This window comes from Mastigoproctus giganteus, chromosome 7 (assembly GCF_048544385.1).
Source record: "Mastigoproctus giganteus isolate SK-2022 chromosome 7, ASM4854438v1, whole genome shotgun sequence".
Lineage (NCBI taxonomy): Eukaryota > Metazoa > Arthropoda > Arachnida > Uropygi > Thelyphonidae > Mastigoproctus > Mastigoproctus giganteus.
In genome coordinates this window covers 131,449,844-131,468,175 of record NC_143581.1, presented here as the reverse complement: position 1 = coordinate 131,468,175, position 18,332 = coordinate 131,449,844, and the positions used below count along the sequence as shown (strand labels likewise).

General features: G+C 37.1%; 1 protein-coding gene across 4 annotated transcripts in view; it reads right to left on the bottom strand.

Annotated features, from left to right (window-relative positions):
• Window positions 1-18,332, bottom strand: part of c12.1 (spliceosome-associated protein CWC15) — a 274,176-nt gene that overhangs the window by 207,418 nt on the left and 48,426 nt on the right. For all 4 annotated transcript variants that reach the window (XM_090377905.1, XM_090377903.1, XM_090377906.1 and 1 more), the window contains exon 3: window positions 3,324-3,436. In XM_090377905.1, coding sequence (XP_090234031.1) covers window positions 3,324-3,436 — 113 coding nt within the window. The remainder of the gene's footprint in view (window positions 1-3,323; window positions 3,437-18,332) is intronic.

The following is an 18,332-nucleotide window of genomic DNA, read 5'->3' as shown; positions in this document are numbered from 1 at the left end:
TGATACTGTACGTGCTACAGGCCTAAATGAGGCAACGCCGAGAATCAGAAAGATGCATAAAAACAACTTTCATAGCAGGAACAACTCAAAGTGTAATTAAAATCCATTAGATCAAGACACAAAGAATTGGAAGTGATGGAACGGCTGTCATCTGTTTGGATACAAAATCAAACAAAAAACAAGTTTGCTTACGATAGAAGCAAAAGCATTAGCAATATTTTATTACTATTGTGTTTGGTAATGTTTTGATTAAAAATGTGTGTTCAATCTTGGGTGGTTGGCACCTAACCCTATTTTTCCCATAGGGCCTGTTGTTTATATTACATGAGGGTTTCTAGTAACACAACTATCGTGCTATACGAGGACTGACTGTATATCAAGCTTAATGTCAAAGTTTGCAGATGAGACAAAGGTTGGCTGGTTTGTTAATAACATTAATGAAAGTAAGCTGCTGTAACAGTATCTGGAAAAGTTGGGCAGATGGGCTAAAAAGTGGCAACTGAAGTTTAACATTGACAAATGCAAAGTGATGCATAAAGGTAGCAGTAACCCCAGAGAAATGTACCAACTGGGTGGTGTTACCCTCAAAGGTAGCAGAGAATGAAAGATACACACTGCTGCTCCTTCCCACCTGGCTACGGAGGCACCTATGAAAGATACCTGGGGAGAATTGTGCAGTCAGATATGAAGCTTTCTGAACAGTGCAGACAAGCTGCCGGAGCAGGTCATGGTCTTGTCAATGATATACAGGAATTTTTCAAGCAGGGATAAGGATGTGATTATCCCCTTGTATAAGGCAATGGTCAGGTCACACCTTCAGTACTGTGTACAGGTCTGGAACCTTCATTTTAGGAAGGATGTAGATTTGCTAGAATGAGTACAGAGAAGGGCAACAAAACTAGTGAGGAGAACAAAGGGGTGCTCTTACAAAGAAAGGCTTAAGTTCTGCAAATTGCAGCATCTGGAGATTAGGCACCTGCAAGGTGATGTGATTGAAGTGTATAATCCCTTGAATGGATTGAGCAGACTCAATGCTGATGGGATTCTTCCTTCTGCTCAGATTACAAACCTGAGGGGGAATAAACTGAAATTGAGGAAAGACAGTTGTTGAATAGAAGTGTGGAAATTTGCCTTTAGTCAACCGTTAGTTGATTGCTGGAACAAACTTCCATCTGTCGTTGTGGAAGTTGACAGCTTAAATAAATTCAAGGAAGAAGTGGACAAACGTTTGGTGCAAATGGATGGATGAAGTTGTATAAGCTTGCTTTCTTGCATCATATGCCTCTACTAATGCTAATGTGGGATGTCCTATACTGGAATTTTAAGGAGTAACAGTTTTAATAACAGTTCTGAATACCTGGATTGCATCCTGAAGAGACTCCCCTTCAGAAGACTTCAATAAGTCTCCTGAAGGGGAGGCGCTTCTACATTTTGAGTAATCCTGCTTGCTTGCATGTTCTAAACTGCTCTGTATGGTGAAAGGAGTGAGTTAGTTGCAAGTTGAGATGACAAAGAATGTAGTTATCAGGAATGCTGGAAATTCCCAGCGATCTAAATCTAAGTTGTTGTTCAATTCCCTCTCTATTCTTTTGGGAATGGAATTGTCATGATCAGTTTCACGAGCGTAAGCACACAGAGCCCAATGGCTCTAGTGGAAGAAAAGTGTCAACATCTATGTTCGCTCCTTTTAGCCCTTGGCAGATTAACTTTCCTGGCAAGGTTTCTGGCCCTGCAATGGGAAGGCAGGAACATAGCCTTGGGTGACCAAGTGAAGATTAGTAAGGGTTAGTGCTTTATAACTACAAACAATAAAATAACTTTATTCCTTGCTTTCTTCAATTACTTTTTTGAAAGAAAAGCTAGTATTAAATAAGGAGTTTTACTAAATGAAAATAAAAGCACTAACTGGAAACCATCTTTGAAAAATAATATTTGAAGCACTGCTCAGATGCAAATCGGTTGGCACAAGGTGCCTATTGATATTTTACTTGAATTTGTTTATTGTATATTTCAGGAAGGAAATACATGTGAAGGAAGATTGTTTAGAAAGCAAAAGTAGACAAGGAAGAGAAAAGTTAAATCTGTGAATTTGGATTTTAAAGATACAATGCCGATGTAAGTATCCATAGAAAAGGCATGAAGCAGAAACAGAATGACTATGAGGCAGAGTGAAGAGACTTTGTAAGAAATGGGTCATTAATTAACCCAAATGCCCTCTTTCAAATCGAGCCTACAATATAGAGAGACATTATTGTTCAATACAATGAAATACTGTTTCCTTATCTGGGGATATCACCTCAAATGTAGCAACAATATTTCATGGTAGGGTGTATTTGCAATTTGTACAGAGTAAGCAGTTGTTTAGAAGAAAATTAATGCAAAGAGTGAAAAAGAAAAGTTTTTTCTTATGCAAAGCAAGCAAGCAATATTTTTGATATGCTTATGCCAAGAGAGATTAGAAGTAATGGTAATTCATAAGAGTAATACGTGATATTGTCCAGTAATGAGTGTTGTCAAAGTTATGTACAGGAACATTACTTTTCTTTTTGCAAGAAATCAGAACTGAGTTTCAGAGGGATTGAGGTCAACAACAAAAAAGAAGCAAGCTTTCTACTCAGCCTGTTGCAATTTGAGTCTGGATTGATTAATAACTGTTTTATAATTGTTGTGAGGTTTAGTGTAGGCATAAAACAGCTACAATTATGGTACAAGTCAACCGTGATATGCAAAATTCTTATCCTGAACAGCCTTAACATTGGAAAACCAAGGGTCAGATAAAAAATAAGATCTTAGGGCAGAATGTGGAATGGATTTAATCTCTACAAGAATAATTTCTTTGACATGATCTCAGAAAACAACGGGATCAGATTTAAAACGGTAATACAGACAAGGGAAAAATATGAGAATCAGGTAGATAGAAATACTGCATTCCTATAATGCCAAATGACAAGTCTGAAATGTATAATAATGTAATATGAGAGAGGGGGGGTTCCATTGGAGAAGAACAATGTTTATATTTGAACAGTTGCATGTATAGCAAAACTTCGGTAGAAAGATCTAGCTGAAATGACTTAACTGTTGCTGAAAACATTATGTAAATGCTTGGGCTCTCAAATATGTAATTTTGTTCTTTGATTGTGGTTAAGATAAACAACCAAAATTCTTTGAATATGGTATTTTTAAAATATTTTAAAAAAACAGTGCCATAGTTATTATACTTTTAAAAAGCATAAAATCATGATATGATGACGTGTCTTGCATTTACCAGTTATGAAATTGTTCATATTTTTAACAAGCAAAAATATTGTGCTTGCAGCATTTACCTCTAGGACCTCTTTTATTCTCTTTTTCATGTACAGTGGTTCTTTCACGCTCTTCTAATTCTCGACGAAAATCTTTATTCTTCAATTCATCTGAAGTTCCTTGTCCAGCTTGTCTAGAAAATTGCAAATCTAGTTATTACATGAAAAATCTTATGATGTTCAGACTTGCTAATCACATTAAACACAATGTTTTGTTTCACTTTGGGCTGCATGCATAAAACTAACAATGCAATACGAGATCTTTTGAAGTTTTCTGATAACAGTCAATTTCAAATGCATAGCAACAGTGAACTGGTTTATTAAGCATGTTTATCTGAAACTGACACCTTTCTCTTAATGTTATATTACACATTCTGATGCATGAATTTACATTAATAACAAGAAAGCTTTAAGGTGATTAAATTCAAGTAAAGCATCTATCATGCTCTGAATGGGATCCAGCTTGATTAATTTGGTGCCACATCTCAAAAGATACCATGCAAGAACCTGAAGTGCAATAATTACAAAACAGCAAAACAGCTTTCAGTTTGATGGATATAATTGAGTCCTATCTTTTTGTGAAATTATTTAACATTTTAAAACAAAAATTAAATTAAGTTAAATAGACTGTCGAAATAGCAGCACCACAAATAACATGAACATTCGAGCTAACAGCACATTGAGATCAGATAGTTGCATACAGCGCAGATGTCTTGCAGTGCCGAAAAAAGAAAACGGCAAGTCATGTGATTATCGTAATTGTGTACGTTCACCATTTTCAAAGTGAATTCTGTACTGATATCACGGATTATACTGTTTTACATTTAAATTAAAAACCCTTCACTATATCTCCTAAAGTTAATAATTGTCATACATAGAAGAAAAAAATAAAATAAAAATAAGGTTAGTGACAAACTTGATAATAATCCAAACTATTACACATAAGGGCCACTAGGAAAGTTAATTCATATACCCATGTGTACTGTCTGTAAATTGCATTTGTTCTCTGGTCGATTTGCATGTTTTGCTGGACAAAAAACCCCAAATTTCTCAGGAAAAAAAAAATATCTTCCTATCTACTCCCGAGACTGACTAACTCAGCCACAGAGAAAAGCCCATAAAAGTTCCTCGCGTCATCGACGTGTTTCGAACCCGGGCCTTTTCCATCCAGTACGAAGAGGACAGTGACGATACCACTATGCTACCTGTGCAGACTAAACTTGATATAATAAAGAAAATATAGCAGGGTGTAAATAGTAGTGTATTAATGGCAGAATATAACATTGGATCGTCAACATGTATGTTTTTAAGTGCAGTTAATAAAATTGAATTCTTAATCTCTTATTTCTTATTATTTCTTCATTAAACATATTAAAAATAAAACTATCTAGAAAACCGAAAAATCAAAATAACAGTACCTTGAATCCCCGAAGGTGCCGTTATCCTGAAAACGTTATATCTCAAACACAATTGCCTTTCAACAGATAAGTTACACAGTAATTTTATGATTTATGAATGCCATACATTTCTGAAAATTATTTCAGGTGTAACCGCCCCATTCATATAATGATATATTGGGAGAATAAACACTAAATGAAAAATTGTGCCTTTATTAGAATAGTGTTGAAACATTTGTGGCATTCTTCAGTTAATACATAAAGCATATATACATATCGCATAAAAACAAAGTGCAGTACAATTTTATGTTATACAATGATAAGGTAATAGATACGGTTTCATTTTAAAATCTAGAAATGAAACTGCTGGACAAATTAAATTTTAAATTTCACTGCTACGTTTTATGGTATGGTCGGCAATGTCATTAACAACGGTTGGTTGTTAATGACGTTGCCTGGTTATGTCAACACAACTGCTACAGGTTTTGCCTGAAAACCTATGGTACTTGATGCAACACGTGAGACTAACAAAAGTCTCAAATATAACCAATGCAGGCAGGCATTGCTACCATGAAAAGTTACACAAAGACAGGAAGGTTAGCTTTGTTTAAGTTTAATTTCAAACTGAGCCTTCTAAAGGCATTAAAAAAACCTTACTGTGTGTCCACACTAGGGCTTGCATAAAACCGAGAAATTTCAAAACCGAGTTTAACTGAAGTTTACTTTTAAAACCGGTTTTAAAACCGATTTTCTCAGGCAGTAGTGGATTAAGATCGGTTGAGGCCCCGGGTGCAGAAGAAAATATTGGGCCCCTTAAAAAAAAAGAGAGACAGGGAAAATAAAAATACATGTTAACCATTTTTTTAAATAAATAAAAAATATGATGTACTATTAATGTTTTATTTCCAATAAAATTTTAATATAATATATGTATAATATAATTAATAATAACAATAATAATCACAAAGTTTTGAACTAATAGTTGGGGTTTGGCGTGGGCCCCTCAGAAGTCGGGGCCCAGGGCGCGCGCCCGCCGTTAAATCCGCCTCTGTTCTCAGGCTTAGGGAAAATAATTAAAAGCTTATAACAATAACACAGGTGTTTATTTTATCTTTGGTAGATTGTACAAATCGTAATCAAATCTTTTAAACAAAGTCTATCACCTCTTATAGTAAAAAAAATAAAAATAATAAATAAAATGCTCCAAAAAAGTAACCAGCTTGAGATTATACAAAATTACAAATTGTATTCAAATCCTTAGAATAAAAACTATCTTCTTGTATAGTAAACAAAAAAATAATAAGCCCTATAATAATGATAATAATAAATAAATAAAAATAATGTGAAAAAAAAACAGCTTGGGGAAATTACTTTACTATTTATTGCTCAGTTTTTTTCTGAAAATGATCCTTTAAAAAATACAGTATATCAAGCATTTTTTCCTGATAGACTTGACGTTATTTTTGTGTTAAAGAGACCAGTGATCGAAAACACTCTCTCAGATTGGACACTTGTTGGTTTAATGGTCAGCAGTGCTCTATAAACTTTCTCCAGCTTTTCACTTCTACTGCTAGTTGCCTCCAAAATTTTAAATTCTTTGCTGATTTCCAATTCACTCGGATATTTTGAAGGCTCTTCAGTTAATCTCTTTATTACACTATCATACTCTCGCATGAGTGTATCTCCAACATCGGAACTAGACAAGTCTTTGTTTTCTTCTAAAAGAACAGTTCATTTATTTTCAGTTTCTTCATTCAACGCTCAGACTCCTTCAGAATGTTTTGCAAATAATCTCTGATAAATCTCTTCAGCATGCTTTTTCAAAACTTGCTTACTTGGAAAATCAAAAGTTCTTGAACTTGAATCTTCTTTCCTAAACTTTTTTGGGTTGTGTAGATAAGCTCAGCAAAGCCACAGTTTGGCAATTTCGTCTTACTTTGTAACGCTGCAAAAGACTTTGGTGAAACTTCAAATGGGTTTTCTGCTGTATCAAGCTTAGCAAGAAGAAATTCTATTGAAGACTCTGCTTTAAGTAAGTCTGTATCTTCTGAGGTTATAGCCTTCAGAATCATTTCAACTGGTCACAAAGCTTCACATAGCAATTCAAGTGTTTTCCAGGCATCGTCAGACACAGCTTCAGTTGACATTACTGCACATAGAGCATTTGGAATGCAATTTTTCAATTTCAAAAATCTCTCAATCATATAGAATGTGCTATCCCATCTAGTCTTGCAATCTAATATAAGTTTATATTCTTTCCCATTAAATTTTGCTTTAACAAAATTTTGTAATATGTCATTTTTGGTAGGCGATTTTCAGAAAAGCTTGCAAATTTTTCTGACTTTGTTAATAGTTTGTGTAATATTGGCCATTGGATTGAAGAAATAAATGAGCTCATCGGTAAAGTTCGGTTTGATAAGGCATGCCTTGCTGTCTTTCTTCAACTTCTTCATTGTCTTTGGAAGACTCAGACTGTGGCACCATAATTGATTGCTTTTTCATAAAGTACATGTATAACTGACAGATGTATACAATGTTGATGATTAGGTGTAATTTGCTTGCCAAACTTAATCATCATTGCTGCTCCATCGGTGGTGCAGGCAACAATATCCTCATTCAAGTTCAAACCAAATTCCTTCAAGTATCCATTCACAATTTGCTCAGTTCTTCTGCTATCAAGTGAGCCATTAATCTCAATAAGACCTAACGACCAATGATTGTCTTTTGAATGCACATTCAAATGTGCATTCAAAAGACAATCATTGTCTTTTGAATGCACATTTTGAATGCACATTATATTCATATACCTTTTATTTTGTATATTCGTCTAGAGTCAATAAATACCGTGCACCCAAAACCAACGAATTTTTGAAATGCTGAATGAGTTCTTCTTTCTTAGTTTTATAATAATTCAGAACCATATTTTTAATTCCATTCACTGAGTTGGTGGTAATTTATCGTATTTATTTCTCTGAAGGTGAAGGCTTGATTGTATAAATTCACTCTTGGCAATTGAATTAAAAGAAAATCCATCTAAAGCAGCTCATTTTGAAATTTCTTCTTCCATTGATTTTTTAACGATAAAGTTTTCTAATGTTCTTACCATTTTTATGGGAGGTTCACTGTTATCTTGTTTAATGTCAATCTGATGCATTTTCTTTAAATGCAACATCAAAGATGGTGTAGATCCTCCAGACGACTTCATTATCTTCTGACATTTCGAACATTGTGCTTCTTCATCTTTGCTTTTTCGAGCAAAATAATTCCATACATTTGATTTTATCTTAGACATATTAAGAGTAATAAATATTAATTAGTAGGAATTTATATCACCGACAATTTTAAATAAAAATATTGAAGATAACCAAGGCATAATACTATGCGTCACTCCCGCAAGCACTGAATGAAGAGTGTAAAAGAGGCAAGTTTCAAATTTTTCATGAAAGAAATTTTTTATTTATTTACTCACAATTTTTTTCCCCCAATTAAATCTATTGTATTTTCGAAATTACATAAAAGCTAAATTTGGTGAAGCTGCTATTTGGAGAACATTTGATCGCAAATTTAATAGGAATAAAGAAGCAAAAAACTTTCTACGATTGAATTTGATGCAATATTCAGCGAATCTGTTTCTAGTGGGTAACCATCAATAAGGTGCATTCCATAACTTGCCTGGCGAACAAGATAGATGGAACGGAGAAATGTTGAGCATTTTCTTTTACGCTATCGCTCCGACTCACTCAGTCGTAAATGAGTACACCTGCATCGAGCCACGATACAGGGTCGCCTCCGTAGCTAGGTGGGAAGGAGCAGCAGTGCGCAGCACACGCTTCTTGATTAGACCGGGGTTCGAGCCCGTCACCACCAAATACGGAGGATGCGGAAAGGTCAGGGAATGACCACTGCATATCCCGGAGCAATATGGCCTTAGTTGCTAATGCTCCTAAAAACCAAATAACAAACAAACAAACAAACAAACCATGATACAGGTGGGAAGATAAAAGGTATCTCTCCTAGATTCGGGCCACTTGCCCATGAGATTCGTATCAAAACATAAAAAACATGTTTAAAGCAGTTGAACAATCCAGACAAATGAACAAACAAAAGAAAATGTGCGTAACAAAAAACTATATTCGAGGGCTAACTAAAAATATATTCGACTCCAGTTTTAGAAGCTCGGTTTCGGTTTTAACAACTCAATATGAAAACCGGATTTAACCGGTTTGCAAGCCCTAGTCCACACCCTTTTGGAAAATAAAGCTAGCAGTTTCCTTACACAGACTCCTTGACATCAAAAATTGTCCCTGACACGACTTGCCACCCGAGCACAAACCACAGTGAACCCAATACACCATCTCTGAAAGGTTACCAAACCATATTTTAGAGAGAGATTATTCAAATATGGGAAGATAACTGGAAAGATAACTTCTTTTATAAACACAATTAATAAATTTTCATTAGGCTTGGTTGACCAATCAACATAAATTTATTGAATTTGAAGTACTGATCAAGTCATCAAATCCAGACACTGCAGGGATACTGGAGACCAGGTGTCATTCAAACAAATTATACAGAGTTTGAACATGGAAAGCAGAATATGTACAAAAAAGGACTGATGGGGAGAGGGGGGGTTATGCTCTTAGTTAAGAAGCATATTAAATCTAAGTCAATCCAGTGCATCCAGTCAACATGGGTTGACTAAGTGCATCCAGTCAATATGGATGGCCAATGCAATGTTGACTCAGTTTGGCATGACAAATAAGCACAGGGAAAACAAAAATGAGAGTAGGAGTGTGGGTCGGTAAACCAGAATGTCTTATAATGGGTGATTTTAACTTTCCAGATACTGATTGGATCTGGGGGTTGGTCACACTAGTAACACTTTTGTGGATTTATTGTATGACTGTTTTCTACAGCAGCATGTTAAGGAGGAAAACGGGCAAAGTAATATTCTAAATTTAATAATTAGCAACTATTCCTCATGCATTAAGAATATGCAGATAAAAGACCTAGCACAGATTGTTCATTTACCTACAAGAATACCAGACAATCCTAATCATACAGCCAATACGCTTGATCTTTTTCTCACAAACAACCCTTCTAACTACACGGTCGAAGTGAAAGGTCCTTTAGGCACTTCAGATCACAACTTGGTGATTGTCTCTTCTCCAATGGAGCCCTCATGGCTATTCCCAACCTCGTGTTGTTTGGCATTACAAGAATGCAAAATGGGATGACCTGCGAGACTTCTTTTCCTTGGTCGGATTACTGTTTCAAAACTTCTGATGTCAATGTTTGCTCAGATCGTGTCAGTGAAATTATTCTTGCAGGAATGGAATCCTTTATCCCACACTCCACTTTAAAATCTTGTCCTTTATCTAAACCTTGGTTTTCCAATAAATGTGCTAAGGCTGTTCAAGAGAAGAATGTTGCATATCTTAATTGGCTTGTTTCTAATTCTTCAGTTTCATTTTCTGCCTACACCAAAGCTCGCAACAATTGTAAAGCAGTTATTAATCAGTCCAAACTAGAGTTTGAACAGGCTAAGAGCAGAAAACTTGCTTCTTGCCCTAATGGTAGCCAAGCATTCTGGTCTCTTACCAAAGCTATTAGCCGCAACTTTTGCCCATCTCTGCTCCCACCTCTGTCCAAACCAGATGGTTCTGTTGTCACTTCAGCCAAGGATAAAGCTGACCTGCTAGCATCCCATTTTTCTTTCAGCTCATGTATTAATGATCTTGGTAAAACACCTCCTACCATTCCCAACACGCTCCATTCAATGCCTCCTGTGGTCTTCCATCAAAAGGATATCAGAAGGATTTTGATGAATCTTGATGCTAAGAAAGCTCCAGGTCCTGATGATATTTCTCCACTTGATCTCAAAACCTGTGCTCCTGAACTTACTCCTATTCTTTGCCGCCTTTTTTCACTTTCTTATTCCAAAGGTGTTTTTTCCTTCTGCTTGGAAATTTTCTCATATCCAGCCAGTTCCTAAAAAGGGTGACAAATCCCTCCCATCCAATTATCGTCCCATTGCAATTACTTCTACTCTTTCTAAAGTAATGGAGAAATCAATTAACCGCAAAGTCTTAAACTACCCAGAAACCTTCCGTCTGATCAACGATCGCCAGTATGGATTCCATCAGTGTCGATCCACTGGTGATATTCTGGCTTATGTTACCCATTTATGGACTACTTCAATGGAAAGGTTCGGTGAAACACAAGTAGTTGCTCTTGGCATCTCAAAGGCTTTTGATCGTGTTTGGCATAAAGGTCTTCTAAACAAGCTTTCATCTTATGGTTTCCCAACTGTTTTTAGTAATTGCTTATCCAGTTTTCTCTCTGATCTCTCACTGAGGGTGATGGTAGATGGCTCTCTGTCTTCTAACTTCCCCACTAATGCCGGTGTCCCCCAAGGTTCAGTTCTTTCCTCCCACTCCTTTCCTCTTGTATATTAATGACCTTCTTCCATTGACTGGAAATCCTATCCATAGTTTTGCCGATCTGCATTCCACTTTCCATTTTGAGAAACCTTGTCCTGCTCAATCAGCTTCAACTTCTCGAAAATCTGCTACCAATTCCTTAAATGCCGATCTTCAGGTAATTCTCCAGTGGGGCAAAGACAACTTAGTTGATTTCAACCCTTCTATAACTCAGTCTTGTCTTATATCTCGGAAAAAGGATTCTTCTGCTCCTATGCTTATCTTTAGTGACTCTCCAATTTCTAGGCAAAATGATATATCTCTTTTGGGGATTACCCTGATCTAATTGCTCTTGGCACAAGCACGTTACAATTATTGCTTCTTCTGCATCTAAAAAACTTGGTTTTCTCTTTCGCTCTCGGCGTCACTTTTCTTCCAAACAGCTACTCACTCTGTATAAATTACAAATCCACCCTGCCATGGAATATTGTTCCCACATCTGGGGTGGTGTCCCCAAAACCTCTCTCAGGCTTCTTGATTCCATTCAGAAGGGGACAGTTAGGTTAATTAATGATTCATCTCTAACTGAGTCTCTCCACTCGCTGTGTCATAGACGCACTGTTTCTGCTGCATGCCTCTTCTACAGATACTTCCATGGGCACTGTTCTTCTGAATTAGCTTCTATAATTCCCGCTCTCTTTCAAAACAGTACGAACACGTGCCGCCACCAGCTAACATCCATTTACTGTCCAACTTCAAACCCACAGAACCAACTTTTCATCTTCCTCATTTATTGATTCAACTGCCGTTTTCTGGAACAACCTTCCTTCATACGTATTTCCTGAAAATTACAATCTACAGAAGTTCAAGTCCAATGTCAACAAACATCTTCTTTCGTCTTCTCAATCTCCAACCCAAGCATGGTACTGAGTACTATAGGTTCTAATACTTCTCGTGTTTGCGGTTCACATAAAAAAAAAAAAAAAAGAAAAAAAAAAAAAAAAAAAAAGAACCTCTTCATGATTTATTCCTTTTACTTCTATTCTTTGGAACAACTTTCCTTCACACATATTTCCCGACAGTTACAATCTACAGAAATTCAAGTATAATCAACAAGTAGCTTCTGTCTTCTCAGCCTCCAACACATGAACAGTACTAAGTCTGTATTCTGAAAACTTTGGGCAGAATCTTCCTGACAGATTAGTGCCCGATGTCCAAAATGTACCTTGATTTATATATATAAGAAATAACTTGAAATTCTTTAAAAAAAAAAAAAAAAAATGCAGAATTTCTACTGGTCTGATTTTAATGAAATTTGGTGCCTCATCACACAGGCATGGTGAAGATATTAGATGCTTTACACATATGTAAACATGCCTAAAAAACAAATCAGGTCATCTATACATTGTGTTACATCATGTGTATTCAATTACCAAGTAACACATCTCAAAGCTTAAACTTCTATATTATACTCATTAAGTGTTAACAACACACTCACCAAGTGATCTTCATGACGAATGGCTGTGAGGTGAGATCTGTGTAAAGGGGGGGGGGGGAATAGAGGAAACAGTGGTTCAAAGAACATATGGGTTAACCTATTTACATGATATTTGGTACAAAGATCCAGATATTCTAAATAAGTGCTGAAATTCTGAAAAGAATCAGGACTCTTCCAGATTTATCAGAATTTTTCTGATAAATCCGGAAGAGCCCTCATAACCCCAGGTCCACCTCTGTGGAGGGGGACCTGGGGATTTGAAATCAAACCTAGACCCAAAATCACCATAGAGACCAACAAAACATGCAATGAAATTTAATGTCTATCTGACTTTTTCTTCTAGATTAATACCCAAAACATACTTTCATTATTTGTATAATTTCATTTCGGGAGGATTGGAAAGGGCTATGGAATTATATTATAATTGGTCTTAAAAGCTTACCAGAGACCAACTAAATATGCTCTTGGAATCAGAATAATCCTACAACCTTTCCAGAAACTAACAGGACACATGTTGAAAACAGTGTCAATCTGACATTTTCTTGTCAAGTAACGATCAAACATCTGAAATTTACTTGCATTTATGTATAGATATAACTTAAAATTTTATGCTAAAAATTCAGCCAATTTCTGTTGGTTTCAATTTTAATTAAATTTAGAAATGCTCAATAAATCTTTCTATAAAGCACAAATTTGAAATTCCATCAAAATTCATCCAATGGCAGTCAAATTGTTACATCCAAATGGACATGAAGAGGAGTAAGAAATTTATGCATTTGTAAATGTAAAACAATTAAATTCTTCTTATTACACTATTATGTAATACATATAATTCAAAGGAATGCATTTACTATTCAATGAACTCTTCTACCCTGGTTATCTTCTTTATTCAAATCTTAACCCAGCAGTGGTTGCTCCGAACTAGTGAGGTGACTTGCAAGAAAGTTGTGCATTTTTTGTTGGTTAAAATTTATGCATATGGAAAAAAGGGTTGCTCTTATGGAGAAAGGCTTAAGTTTTGCAAATTAGTGTCTGGAGACTAGGCACCTGTGAGGTGATCTGATTGAGGTGTATAAAGCCTTGAATGGTTTGAGCATGCTCAATGCTGATGGGATTCTTCCTCTTGCTCAGAATAATCACCTGAGAGGGCATAAATTGAGGGAAATGGTTGTAGGATAGATGTGCCGAAGTTTGCTTTTAGCCAGCGGATGGTTGATTGCTGGAACAAACTTCCATCTGTCATTGTAGAAGTTGACAGCTTAAAGAGATTCAATGCAGAACTTGACAAACATTTGGAGCGAGTGGATGGGTGAAATAAGGGGGTTTTTTTTGGCTGATGCTATATAAGCTTGCTTTCTTGCATTGTGTGCCTATGCTAATGATTAATGGATGAAACTTTCTCTACCTTCCTAAAGTATAGACTCAGTTTTACTCAAGCTATTTTTGAAGTGATATTTTACAGTTTTCACAAAGTAATTGAATGAAAGAACAGGACAAATGCAACACGACCCTTTCCAACTTTAAGTTTCTCAAGCATGTGGACGGGGTAAATACAGTAGGCAATTTATGCATTTGCAAATACACTTAATAAAACACATTGGCACATGCATACTCACTAATGCAAGAAAACTAATGTTGTTGACCAGTATTAAAATGTATGTTGGTGTATTTCATTAATAATATTATACCTGATACACAAACATAGGTGAGCGGCACATGTATTACCTAAAAATTGGAGTGGCGCTTCACTGGTGCCACGCCAAATTTTCAATTGCACTGAATGAGTACAGTTGTAGTTTGTCCCTTTCCCACAAGTGGCATTATTAGTTTAATCCAGTGGTTCCTTATCTTTTGTCACTCAAGTTGTGACTTGAGTGATAAAAGGTCCTAGAGATCCTTGAGGTTGTCACAGACATTCTCTCAGATATGCCAGACAAGCTATACTTGCTACCTGGGGAGTCTAAAACACTGATGGAACTGATATTCAGGTGACACTCAAGTCGAGTGGACCCAATTTGCAAAGTCCGGAAGGTCTGTCTCAGCCAAATCCTCTGCTTGCACCTTCACGATGGTGGGACTTTTACTAATCCTGGGTATAACCTCCATGCACAATCACATGATGGGTGACCACCCATGTGTGAAACAACGTAAGCAGGGTCGAGGTGTGGCGCCCACACCACATGGAGGAATGCCACCCCTCTGTGTTACAAGGCAGTACTAGGTGGTGGATGACTCTCATCAACCGGTGCAATACCACCACTTTGCTTATTGCAGGATTGAAGTGGTGGAACCGATGTTTAGTCTCCAGAGCTAAGTTCCAGCCAACCCTTCTCCATCTCTTCCATCATGCAGTATGATTGATGACTTTTGAGGTTATGATGAACATCGTGGTGAGATCAAATATTCCTTACATTTCGAGGATACAGCTCTAAAACTGTGTTCGCAGGCCGGCCGCTAGTTAGTTAATACACCGGACCGAACCTATTGGTAACTCTAGGAGGCTTTCGGATCAGCTAGTGTATAATTTTGCTACCTCTACCCTGCCAGAGTGTGACTGGAGGGAGTTCGAGCAGTGTGTGTGTGGGGGGGGGGCATTTTCGAGGCCACGTTATGTCAAGGATCTGGGTATATTCTTACCACGTGTATGCCATATCCAAAAATTTCATTACTTCATATAGCATGTCCCACCCACTTTTTCTTACTATTGAATACACCTCAAATTGTCAAACTAATGGAGTAAGCTTATCTGCAAAAAGATCTAAACCTCTTAAACACTTCCTAATTCATTTTAAAAATATACTTGGTCTGAATTCTAATCTCAACGATGTCCATTTCCACTTGCAGTCTGCGAAACCCCATGTACTTTTTCTGACAGAATCTCAGTTATCAGTTGATTCAACTACTGCTCATCTCGGTTGCTAAAATTATTCACTGTATGATTCCTTTCACCTCAAAGGTAGTACTTGTGCATATGTTCGTTCCGATATTCCTTGTCAGAGACTTGGTAATTTGGAATCTCCTCTTTTCGATCTTCTCTGGCTTAAAATCTCTCTACCTCATTGTGTCAAATTCATCTGTTGTCTCTACCGTTCTCCCAACTCCACTAATCACCTGGAGCTCTGACTTCCTCTCTTTGCAACTTGACTTTCTCCAGTCCTTTCCTAACAGTGAGGAAATTTTCCTTGGTGATTTTAATGTTCACAACTCCAGTTGGCTTCCGTTTTCTAGTCACACCGACCTGGCAGGTCGAGATGCTGAGGCTTTTGCAATTACTAATGACCTCGCACAGATTGTTCATTTACCTACAAGAATACTGGACAACCCTAACCATACAGCCAACAAACACACTTGATCTTTTTCTCACAAACAACCTTTCTAAGTACACTGTAAGTGAGAGGTCCTTTAGGCACCTCAGATCACAACTTGGTGATTCCCAACCTCGTATTATTTGGCATTACAAGAATGCAAAATGGGATGACCTGAGAGACTTCTTTTCTTCTTTTCCTTGGTCGGATTACTGTTTCAAAACTTCTGATGTCAATGTTTGCTCAGATCGTGTCAGTGAAATTATTCTTGCAGGAATGGAATCCTTTATCCCACACTCCACTTTAAAATCTCGTCCTTTATCTAAACCTTAGTTTTCCAATAAATGTGCTAAGGCTGTCCAAGAGAAGAATGTTGCATATCGTAATTGGCTTGTTTCTAATTCTTCAGTTTCATTTTCTGCCTATACCAAAGCTCGCAACAATTGTAAAGCAGTTATTAATCAGTCCAATCTAGAGTTTGAACAGGCTAAGAGTAGAAAACTTGCTTCTTGCCCTAATGGTAGCCAAGCATTCTGGTCTCTTACCAAAGCTATTGGCCGCAACTTTTGCCCATCTCTGCTCCCACCTCTGTCCAAACCAGATGGTTCTGTTGTCACTTCAGCCAAGGATAAAGCTGACATGCTAGTATCCCATTTTTCTTCCAACTCATGTATTAATGATCTTGGTAAAACACTTCCCACCATTCCCAGCATGCTCCATTCAATACCTCCTGTGGTCTTCCGTCAAAAGGTGATCAGAAGGATTTTGACGACTCTTTGAGAACCGGTGTTCTCAAAACCGGTGTTCTCACCGGTTTTGAGAACAAGTGGAGAAATACCATCAGGACCTGGTGATCCAGAACTTACTCCTGTTCTTTGCCTCCTTTTTTCACTTTCTTATTCCGAAGGTGTTTTTCCTTCTGCTTGGAAATTTGCTCATATCCGGCCAGTTCCTAAAAAAGGGGACAAATCCCTCCCATCCAATTATTGTCCCATTGCAATTACTTCTACTCTTTCTAAAGTAATGGAGAATTCAATTAACCGCCAACTCTTAAACTACCTAGAAACCTTCCGTCTGATTGACGATCGGCAGTATGGATTCCGCCACTGTTGATCCACTGGTGATATTCTCCATTTATGGACTAATTCAATGGAAAACTTTTGGTGAAACACAAGCAGTTGTTCTTGACATCTCAAAGGCTTTCGATCGTGTTTGGCATAGAGGTCTTCTAAACAAGCTTCCATCTCATGGTTTGCCAACTGTTTTTTGTAATTGGTTATTCAGTTTTCTCTCTGATCGCTCATGAGGGTGATGGTAGATGGCTCTCTGTCTTCTAACTTCTCCACTAATGCCGGTGTCCCCCAAGGTTCAGTTCTTTCCCCTACTCTTTTCCTCTTGTATATTAATGACCTTCTTCCATTGGCTGGAAATCGTATCCACAGTTTTGCCGATGATAGCACATTTCATTCCACTTTCCATTTTGAGAAACCTTGCCTTGCTCACTCAGCTTCAACTCGAAAATCTGCTACCAATTCCTTAAATACCAATCTCCATGTAATTCTCCAGTGGGGCAAAGACAACTTAGTTGATTTCAAACCCTCTAAAACTCAGTCGTGTTTTATATCTTGCAAAACAGGATTCTTCTGCTCCTATGCTTATCTTTGGTGCAACTCCAATTTCTAGGCAAAATGATATATCTCTTTTGGGGATTACCATGACTTCTAATCTCTCTTGGCACAAGCACATTACAAATATTTCTTCCTCTTCATCTAAAAACTTGGTTTTTTCTTTTGCTCTCGGTGTTACGCGGTGATTTGTGCAGAGTGAACAGCTGTTTGAAAGAAATCCAAACAACTGTTCACTCTGCACAAATCGTAAATCTGCCGTACCGTGGAATATTTTTCTGTCATCTGGGGTGGTGCCCCCAAAACCTCTCTCAGGCTTCTTGATTCCATTCAGAAGAGGGCAGTTAGGTTAATTAATGATTCATCTCTAATCGGGTCTCTACACTCGCTGTCTCAGAGACGTACTGTTTCTGCTTCATGCCTCTTCTATAGATATTTCCATCAGCACTGTTCTTCTGAATTGGCTTCTATAATTCCCACTCTCTTTTTCAAAACAGTCCGAACACGTGCCACCACCAGCCAACATCCATTTGTTGTCGAACTTCAAACTCAGAACCAACAGTTCATCTTCCTCGTTTATTCATTCAACTGCCGTTTTCTGAAACAACCTTCCTTCATACGTATTTCCTGAAAATTACAGCCTACAGAAGCTCACGTCCAATGTCAACAAATATCTTCTTTCATCTTCTCAACCTCCAACCCAAACAAGGTGTTAAGTACTATAGGTTCTAATACCTCTCGTGTTTGGGGTTTACATAAAAAAAAAAAAAAAAATGAAGTTAA